The sequence below is a fragment of the Erpetoichthys calabaricus genome, chromosome 5 (assembly GCF_900747795.2).
Source record: "Erpetoichthys calabaricus chromosome 5, fErpCal1.3, whole genome shotgun sequence".
Lineage (NCBI taxonomy): Eukaryota > Metazoa > Chordata > Cladistia > Polypteriformes > Polypteridae > Erpetoichthys > Erpetoichthys calabaricus.
Window position 1 is genome coordinate 15,309,379 of NC_041398.2, and position 10,565 is coordinate 15,319,943.

Sequence of the window (10,565 nt, forward strand, 5' to 3'; positions counted from 1 at the left end):
ACATAACACAACAAACAGAGTTGAGAAATATAACTGGGGGGTATTTTCCGTACGTCGCTTAAATCATCCGAGATCAGGTGCCTCATCTTGGATGAGTTAATGCCAGTGAAACTCATCCAGATAGGTCGGTTTTTCAAACGCAGCCGTGTAGTAGATTAGTCGAGCTGGATCTAATCATCCGAGATGAACGCGTGCGCCCGCGCTGAGTGAAAAGCCCATATATATTGAGTCTAGAAAACATGATCAGCAAGTCTTTGATAGGCTGTAACAAAATGACGAAAGAACGGGCGCATTTTTTTTTCCCACACACGCGGCGCAAGACCTTTTATTCGAAGGACATGAAGAATTTCAAGATTTAATATGCAAAAGAGGTAACACTGCAAAAGTAGCCCAAACCAAAAAAGACGGCTGGCAAAAAGTGGCCGACAAATTAAATGCGTGTGCATTGTACTTACTGAATGCAGCGTTTCATTTCCTATGTGTCAGATTAATTATTATTTAATATGTCATAATTCCAGATCAAACGTGAGCACAAGTAGAACACGGGAACAGGTTAAAGTGAAGTACAAGAATATACTTCAAACTGGGAAATATTGGTATACAGTGGAATCTCGGTTCACGACCATAATTTGTTCCAAAACTCTGGTCGTAAACCGATTTGGTCGTGAACCGAAGCAATTTCCCCCATAGGATTGTATGTAAATGCAATTAATCCATTCCAGACCATACGAAATGTATGTAAATATATATATATATATTTTAAAAGTTTTTAAGCACAAATATAGTTAATTAAACCATAGAATGCACAATGTAATAGTAAACTAAATGTAAAAACATTGAATAACACTGAGTAAACCTTGAACAACAGAGAAAACTAACACTGCAATAGTTCGCGCTATAGCGCTACCAACCGCTGGCTAAGAATACTTTTTTTTTTAAATGAGTTTGAAGCACAGAGAAAAAAATGAACATTTGAAAAAATCCGTAATTTAATAAACGACCAAGAAAAGTAACATTGCAACAATGCACACTATGAACCGATCGCTGTAAACATAATAAATCCTACATAATTTGATTAGTCAAATTGGGGGGGAGGATCTTTCCAAAAACTCATATCCCGATCCATTTTAACACAAAATCACGATCCACAAACTGAATTGCAATCTCTCTTTTCAATGTGGCATACACTTAAGAGAATACCCGGGCTCAAACTCGTCATGACCTAAGTAACCCTTTATTATAAATATCAAATAAAGTTAAATTCAGTTGTTCTCTCGTTTGCTAGCTAAGCGGAGTTAAGGTACAGCATGAGAGAGGAGGGCGCTGCCCCCCTCCCCTCTGTCTGCTGCGTCTCAATCGGATTCGTGCTACTAAATCGGTTTGCTAGCGCACTATGATACATAGCGAAATGAGAGAAATCGCAAAATCAACCGGAATGTTCAAGCAAATTATAGAAAAAAAAAACTGATCTGAATCCGTTAAGTAGTTCCCTCGTGAAAAGCAAACAGACAGGCCGACATTGGATTTTATATATTACTAGCTGAAATACCCAGTGTTGCCCGGGAGGAAAATAAAGTGCTTTTTTTTAATTGTTTGAGAAAAACATAACTAATAAAAACACAACTTTAAAAATAAAAATAAATTAACAAACAATAAAGACTCACTAATGTCCTTGTCTTGCGGTCTTGTATGTATGTTATCATGCAGTTGACGCTCGGAGCCGGCCGATTTGATTTATTTTCAAAAGCAACAGGCAGGCGCGCCTGCTTTAACATAAAGAATGGTGGCAGTCGCCTGCTATACTAACTGTGAAAGCATGGGATCCTAGAAAGTATTGAAATCGTCAGAACTACTCTGGGCATCTCTCTGGTATGAGGATTCGTGTTACCGATGTGCTCGCATCGTTTGTGCATTAGCAGCTAAGCGGCTGTCTTTCATAGGAGGTTTCCTTTTGCCGGTGTGCTGGCCTCGTTTGCATATCCTCGGAGTTGGAGCCCTCACCCCGACTCAACGTCTCACTTCGGGGCCGGACAGACACACACACTTGCATGCGTAGAACTCTCTTTAATTTCAAAAGCAACAGGTGGGCGCGCGGTGGCGCTCAAACATAAAGAATGCTGGCAGTCACGTCCAGTTCGCCCTCTGGTGGTCGTTCCGAGTCTCAACTGGATGATAACATGCATACAAGAGCGTAAGATCTGGGTGGTATTTTCCGTACGTCGCTTAAATCATCCGAGATCAGGTGCCTCATCTTGGATGAGTTAATGCCGGTGACACTCATCCAGATAAGTCGGTTTTACAAATGCAGCGGTGAAGTAGATTAGTTTAGCTGGATCTAATCATCCGAGATGAATGCGCGCGCGCGCCCGCGCTGAGTGAAAAGCCCATATATATCGAGTCTAGAAAACATGATCAGCGAGTCTTTGATAGGCTGCAACAAAATGGCGAAAGAACGGGCGCATTTTTTTTTTCACACAAGCGGAGCAAGACCTTTCATTCGAAGGACATGAAGAATTTCAAGATTTAATACGCACAATGGGTAACACTGCAAAAGCAGCATAAACCAGAAAAGACAGCTGGCAAAAAGTGGCCGACAAATTAAACGCTAAGTAGTGTGCATTGTACTTACTGAAAGCAGCGTTTCATTTTCTATGTGTCAGATTAATTATTATTTAATATGTCATAATTCCAGATCAAACGTGAGCACAAGGAGAACAGGAGAACAGGTTAAAGTGAAGTACAAGAATATACTTCAAACTGGTAAATATTGGTATATAACTATTTAAAGAATTGTTGACATAAAGAATCATATATAATGTAAAGAACATTAATTTTAAAGCTAATAAGAAGGCAGACAAGCAAAATACAGGTGGAGGTCCACGCGGTCCAGACCTAACCCCTGCAGAAGAGTTGGCTCTCCAGCAAAATGCCCATCGCCCTGTTTCTGAGGGCATTCCAGGGGGAAGCTCCTCCTCAGAACCAGTGGCAGGATGCAGTCGTCACTTCATTTCAGGTAAAGGATGGTCATTGCATATATTTGTCCTCCATGTGTGCTATAGGTATGTTCCATATAGCCCTCTTTTTTTGTTGGGTCAGTTGCAGGGAATGTCATATCCCTTGAACCTGTGTCTGACCAACGAGATATTGACAAAGGTCAAATATTTGATGAAGACACTGTGTCTGATTATTCATCAGGAGGAGAGGTACATTTTCCAAATAGTGTTTGATCAAACTCCACTCTGATCAGTCCCATGTGCCCCAATCACATTTGGAAATCCTGGTAATGAGAATGTTAGGCTGATTGTGAGATTCTTTACTGAACTGTGGGTGTTTTAGCCTGTGTATTACCTACCTGCAATATCATGAAACGCCTCTTTTATTGTCTGCACACGCAGGTGTCCAGGAAACACAATGAAAACCTGAAGGAAATGTTTCAGAGCCAAACAGACTTTACGAGTTACCAGGCAAACTGCACTTTTAGATTTTCCGCATTGCCTACAGTATATAAAAAAAGTGCCGCTTGTAAAAAACCTCAAAGCAATGCCTACTGTCTGTGTGGTTGTGAGAGCCCGACTTCACCGAGTTTGACTTTGAATATACGGAGCTAATAAATCTTTGAGGTCCATGGTCTCGATCCTTTGACAACGATGGTTATCCCGATGGTCTGACCATTCTCAAGAAAGTCCACAACATTAGGTCCACACGAGCAAATATCCACCCAAGTCTGTTGTGGAATTGCCCATTCGATGACAGCTGAGATCGCCACCGTAATGCTTCCTTCCAATGGATGTGCTTCATTTTAAAAACAGGCCAGAGGGAGCCCTGCCAAGACTGAAGAAACCCTGGAACTGCTGGAGCTCCTGAAGGCCGGGAGAACTCAAAACACCAGAGCCGTGGAAGGCCTCAGTGTGCACCAATGAGCACAGATGGAGGAGTACATCCCATAATACAAAGAAAGGCACCAGCATATCTAAAGAGATGAAAAGTCTTCTCATGAAATACAAACTCCTTATATATAAATATTACAGTTCAAGTAAAATGAGTTCAATGTCACCTGAGCCCCTCATCTCCATGGTGATGTCCTGCATGTGATGTCTCGGTCACAAACAAATAGGCCGACAGGATAGGTCCTCACGTGAGCCGAGTGTGTCTGTAGTGTTATGTCTATTGCTGTTTATGCTCACCATTTCACAATATCATCACTTTGGGTTTAATTCAGAGCTGTTTTTGTCTCTGTAGGGTGGGATCTTGAGGGCTGAACCAGGGCAGGGGGGGGGATTCTCCGCTTTTCTGACATCAAATCAACAACACACGGAGCTAACGCTACACGATTCTGATCGTGCTTCACAAATCCAGGAGAATTAAACAAACTAATTATAAAGTCAGACCTGAATAAACACACACACACGGTGAAGATCAAGCAGACCACCTCAATCAAACACAGATGGCCGATTCTGACTCTGATGGTCACAACACAGAGGTGGGCGGCTCATTGATCTCTCTGTCCTTCTCCATCCATCCATCCATCCATCCATCCATCCATCCATCCATCCATCCATCCATCCATCCATTATGCAACCTGCTATAGCCAATCCCAGCCAGCACAGGGCACAAGGCAGGAACAAATCCCGGGCACGGTGCCAGCCCACCACAGGGCACCCACACCAAGCACACTCTAGGGAGAATTTAGGATCGCCAATGCACCTGAACTGCATGTCTTTGGACTGTGGGAGGAAACCCACGCAGACACGGGGAGAACATGCAAACTCCACGCAAGGAGGACCCAGGAAGCAAATCCGGGTCTCCTAATTGCGAGGCAGCAGCGCTACACACTGCGCCACCCTGCCGCCCTCTGTCCTCCTTGTCTTTATTTTTTTTTCTTTGTGGCTCTGCCTGTCCAAACTACCAGACTTTACTATTTTGTTGTTCATGAAGCACTGAGAGGACTTGATGTGGAGTTTAGAAGTTCAAGTCCTCTGTGGGGGCAGCACATTCACTTTAAAAGAATTTCAAAATAGAAAGACCCAGAACCGCACCGCTTCACGGATTCACTCAAGACATATCGGCAATGGTCGTATCCATGACAACACACTTAAACACGCACATAGAGAGAGTGCCGTGACAAAGTATTTGCCCCCCATCTGGCGGTTTGGATTATTATATTATTTCTCAGGAAATGTTTTCAGACCTTCAACCAAACTCGAATAATCAATTAAAGGATAAACAATCAATCAGTAAGTAAATAAATAATCCAAACTATTGATCTTTATTTTATTAAACAAAACTATGCAGTATTTAATCTAAACAAATAAGGACCAATAAGTGAGCCAATTCTAATTGGTGTTGTCAATTTGGAGAATAAGATTCTTACAGAAAGGTACATTTCAGCAACATTTGATAATTAATACTAGACCAAAGCTGGCTTATGAACAGTTCTGTGGTTTTTCTGCACAGCTCAGCAATTATTCAATAAACAGATATTGTTTGGTTCTGTTTATGTTTTGAACTACCTCATCTGTCTGTCCTTTTAAACAAAATCTGTGTCATTATGTAATTAGTAAAGTTTGTATTCTCATTTTAATGGTGAACTTGGCAGATTGTTCTACACCTGCACCCAGTGAAGAGTCAGAGCCCAATGTAAACTGAATTAAACTGAAAACCATTTTGATGTCCCTAATGAGGTAAAAAATTCTCTGCCAGCAGCAGCCTTGGTAGCCATGAAATAATGCTTATTTTAGACTTTAGTAAGGAGATTTCAGTTGGTAATTTTTAAGAAGACAAAAAAATCCTGTAAATGTCTTTTGATAAAAGATGCTGTCCTCAGTACCTCAGCACAGTTTCATTTATTTTTTTCCACATCTGGTTCAGCTGTAAATCTTTTCTCTTCAGTGTAAATGTTTGAGTGGTACTTAAGGCTTCCTCTTTGTGAAAATCGTTTACCGCATTCAGAACAGCAATACGGCTTCTCTCCTGTATGAATTCGTGCGTGCTGCCGAAGAGAGCTACTGGTTGAGAATCGTTTGCCACATTCATAACAGCAATATGGCTTCTCTCCTGTATGAATTCGAGCGTGCTGCCGAAGAGAGCTATTGGTTGAGAATCGTTTGCCACATTCATAACAGCAATATGGCTTCTCTCCTGTATGAATTCGAGCATGCTGCCGAAGAGAGCTATTGGTTGAGAATCGTTTGCCACATTCAGAACAGCAATACGGCTTCTCTCCTGTATGAATTCGTGCGTGCTGCCGAAGAGAGCTATTGGTTGAGAATCGTTTGTCACAATCAGAACAGCAATATGGCTTTTCTCCGGTATGAATTATTTTGTGCTGCCGAAGAGCACTACGGTCAAAGAGTTGTTTCCCACATTCAGAACAAGTCAAGTCAAGTCAAGTCAACTTTATTTATAAAGCACTTTACATACAACAGCCGCTGACCAAAGTGCTGAACATAGGTTAAAATAAATTTTAAACAAAAACAAAATAATAAATAAGTAAAATAAAATACAATAACTGAAACTAATTAAAACATAGTAACACCAGTAAACACAGTTAATACAGAGTAAAATCGACTGCTCACACAGGATCAAACGCCAAACCAAAGAGGTAAGTCTTAAGAGCAGACTTAACAATAGGCAGTGAGGTGGCCTGTCTAATGAGGATCGGCAGTGAATTCCAGAGCCTTGGAGCCACCACAGTAAAAGCCGTATCCCCCCTGTGCTTTCACTGAGTCCTCGGCACATCCAGAAGCAGCTGACCAGCTGATCTGAGTGAGCGGGAAGGAGAGCGCATATGCAGCAGCTCAGCGAGGTATGGCGGAGCAAGCCCATTTAAGGACTTAAAAACAAATAAAAGAATCTTAAAATGAACTCTAAACTGAACAGGCAGCCAGTGCAGTGATGATAACACAGGTGTAATGTGCTCATTTTTTTGCGTGCCAGTTAAAAGGCGTGCAGCAGCATTTTGCACCAGCTGGAGCCGAGACAGGGTGGACTGGCTAACACCAACATACAACGAATTACTATAGTCCAGCCGGGTTGTAATGAAAGCGTGGATTACTGTTGTAAATTGATCTTTGGAAAGAATGTTTTTTATCTTCACCAAACGTCTCAGCTGAAAAAAACAAGATTTCACCACCGCGCTGATCTGACCGTCCAGTCTAAAATCCTCATCTATCCTAAAACCCAGATTTGTAATGACAGGTGTACCATATTGTGCAAGGGGACCCAAATCCACAGGAGCAGAAGTAGAAATAGACCCACTGGTGCCCCCAGGACCAAAAACTATAACCTCTGTCTTATTTTCATTAAAATTTAAGAAGTTTACTGCCATCCAAGCTTTCACCTCTTCTAGGCAGATAACCAAAGTTTGTATGGAGTAAGCATCCTTGCGTTTGAGGGGTACATAAACCTGAGTATCGTCTGCATAACAATGGAAAGCAATTTTATGCTTTCTAAGAATAGAGCCAAGAGGCAGGAGATACAAAGAAAATAGCAGAGGACCAAGTATGGAGCCTTGTGGAACCCCACATGATAGTGAAGCAGAGGAGGATCTAAATTCATCTAGCCTCACTGAAAAAGTTCTTTGAGTCAAGTATGATTTAAACCACGCCAAGGCAGTACCACGAATGCCCACACAATGCTCCAGACGAGATAATAAAATACTATGATCTATAGTATCAAAAGCAGCTGTTAAATCGAGCAGAACTAAAATCACATAATCCCCTGAGTCTGTTGCCAAAAGGATGTCATTAAAAACCTTCAGTAATGCGGTTTCAGTACTGTGAAGCGGCTTAAAACCAGATTGAAACACTTCGAGCACATCACTTTCATCTAAAAAGGCTTTCAATTGAATATACACGTCTCTCCAAAATTTTGGACAGAAATGGAAGCTTGGAAATCGGTCTAAAATTGGATAGAACAGTGGGATCTAGGCTTGGTTTTTTGATCAATGGTTGCACTATGGCATGTTTAAATAAATTAGGAACTACGCCTGAGGAAAGGCTGCTATTGATAATAGCAAGAACAGATGGCCCTAAAACAGAAATAATCTCTTTAAAAAGAGAAGGTGGGACAACATCAAAAGGAGAACCTGAGGGCTTCGATTGACCAACAATCTGATATAGACAAGATAGAGTCACCGGCTCAAACTGATAAAAAACAGCAGAGCAGGGGAGAACAGCTAAGGGGTCATAAACAGTGAGAGGTATATGAGCCCTAACATTGTTCACCTTATCTACAAAGAAGTGCAAAAATTTCTCACATGTCTCAAAAGAAGGTTCCATACAGGCATTCTGTGGAGCATTTAAAACCCTATCTATAACTTCAAATAACACACGAGGTTTGTGACAGTTTGACAGAATAATATTTGACATGTACGCTCTTTTGGCATCTCTCACTATAAACTGATAGCGACGCCAGCAGTCTTTCAATACTTGAAACGATACATGCAAATTGTCCTTTCTCCACTTGCGCTCGGCTTTCCGGCACTCACGTCTAACAGCGAACAAGAACATGGCCTTTCACCAGTATGAACTTGCATGTGTCTTTGGAGACTGCTAGGATTGACACATCGTCTGACACATTCTGAACAGCAATATGGCTTTTCTCCAGTGTGAAACCGTATGTGGCTCTGAAGGGAACTACTATCAGTGAATTGTTTACCACATTCAGAACAGCAATACAACTTTGCTATAGAGTGAGTTCGTGTGTGCTGACGAAGATTGCTACTGTCTGTGAATCCTTTTCCACATTTAGAACACATATATGGCTTTTCACCAGTGTGAATCCGTGTGTGCTTCTGAAGAGAGCTACCATCAGAGAATCGTTTGCCACATTCTGAACAACAGTGAGGTTTCTCTCCCGTGTGGACTCTGATGTGACTTCGTAAGCCGCTTTCTTGTATGAACCGTTTGCCACATTCACTGCAAGAATAAGGCTTCTCTCCACTGTGAATTTTTAAATGGTTACGAAAACCACTTAAAATTGAGAATCCTTTACCACATTCAGGACAGCAATAAGGTTTACCTCCATTGTGACTTTTGGTATGACTTTGAAGATTGCATTTATAAGAAAATTGTTTGCCACATTCGGCACAGCTGTATGGCTTCTCTCCAGTATGAACGCGTGTATGACGCAGAAGAGCACTTTTACAGGGGAATCGTTTGCCACATTCTGAACAACAATGTGTTTCTTCTTCAGTGTGAATTCTTTTGTGTCTTTGAAGACTGGTTCTGTGTAGAAATATTTTGTCACATTCAGAACAGGAATATGGCTTCTGAGTTGTAGGAATTGACTCATTTTTACAGTCAGATTTGTTTTTAAACGTTTTTCCGCAGTCTTGGCTGGCGTACAAAGCCTGTTGGACTGCTTGTTGATCGGTGTTGATGGCTTCTCTCTGTGTTAGTTTGGCAGCAGGAACAGACCTGCCCTGGAAAGGAGCCACAGTCAAATTCTCTAAACCTTCTTTTGCTTTCTTCATCTTCTCCTTGTCCTGTTGGTGGTGAAGTCTGCACTGAAGAGAAATCTGAGGAAACGAAGATGAGGAGAAGCTGGCATTCTGCTGAAAACCTGCAATAATACAATAACTGTTGTTATTATTATTAACGAGACATATTGGTCAAACTAGCTGATGCTGCTACCTCTCTCCTATTCCTTCTCCCCCTGTGTGTGTGTGTGGACTGTCATTTTTCTCCTGCTGTCTGCTCAATTTCTCCATCTTCCTCCCACACCCCAGAGATGTGTCTACTGTGTTATTCATCTGCTGGTGTGACAGAGTGTGGATGTGTGTGCCCTGTTGTCCATTCTCAGGTTGATGTCTGCCTTACTTTAAAAGCTGCCCAAGACTCCAGCTTAACAAAACGAATGGGCTCAATTTGAAAAGAGGAGATGATTAAAGTAGGCCTCACACGGGGATTCAGGAAAGTCAAGCCCTTTTATAGGCATTGGTCAAAACTGCCCCTTCACTCTTTATTTTCAATCCTCATTTCCTTCTTATTCCTCTCATTTCTGTCTTCCTAATCTTTAACGGGATCCTGCAGTGGACATGGCATTTTCAATCATGGACTTAGCCTCAGAGCCTTGTCTTATTCAATTAACTATAAAGACAGAGACTGTGTTGTCAGAAGACCTACAACAATGGCATACTGGCAGATTGTATAAAATGTAGAGGATTTAGAAAATGCCTTTAAAGTAATTTTAAGTACAACTAGATCTTCTCCTACATTGGTTGTTTGCTGATAACATTGTGATCTGTAGCGATAGTAGGGAGCAGGTTGAGGAGACCCTAGAGAGGAGGAGATATGAGAGGAGAGGAATGAAGGTCAGTAGGACCACCAAGACAGAATACATGTGTGTGAATGAGAGGGAGGTCAGTGGAATGGTGAGGATGAGGGGAGTAGAGTTGGTGAAGGTGGAGGAGTTTAAATACTTGGGATCAACAGTACAGAGTAATGGGGAGTGTGGAAGAGAAGTGAAGAAGAAAGTGCAGGCAGGGTGGAGTGGGTGGAGAAGAGTGTCAGGAGTGATTTGTGACAGACGGGTATCAGCAAGAGTGAAAGGGAAGGTCTACA

General features: G+C 41.8%; 1 protein-coding gene across 1 annotated transcript in view; it reads right to left on the minus strand.

Moving 5' to 3' along the window:
- The window catches only part of LOC127527822 (zinc finger protein 345-like), a 34,531-nt gene extending 25,056 nt beyond the window's left edge, over positions 1–9,475 (minus strand). Inside the window, exons 1-3 of the mRNA XM_051927715.1 lie at positions 8,464–9,475; positions 8,226–8,230; positions 5,910–6,298 (exon numbers count right to left, since the gene is read on the minus strand). Coding sequence (XP_051783675.1) covers positions 5,910–6,298; positions 8,226–8,230; positions 8,464–9,475 — 1,406 coding nt within the window. The remainder of the gene's footprint in view (positions 1–5,909; positions 6,299–8,225; positions 8,231–8,463) is intronic.
- Between the last annotated feature and the right edge of the window lie 1,090 nt (positions 9,476–10,565).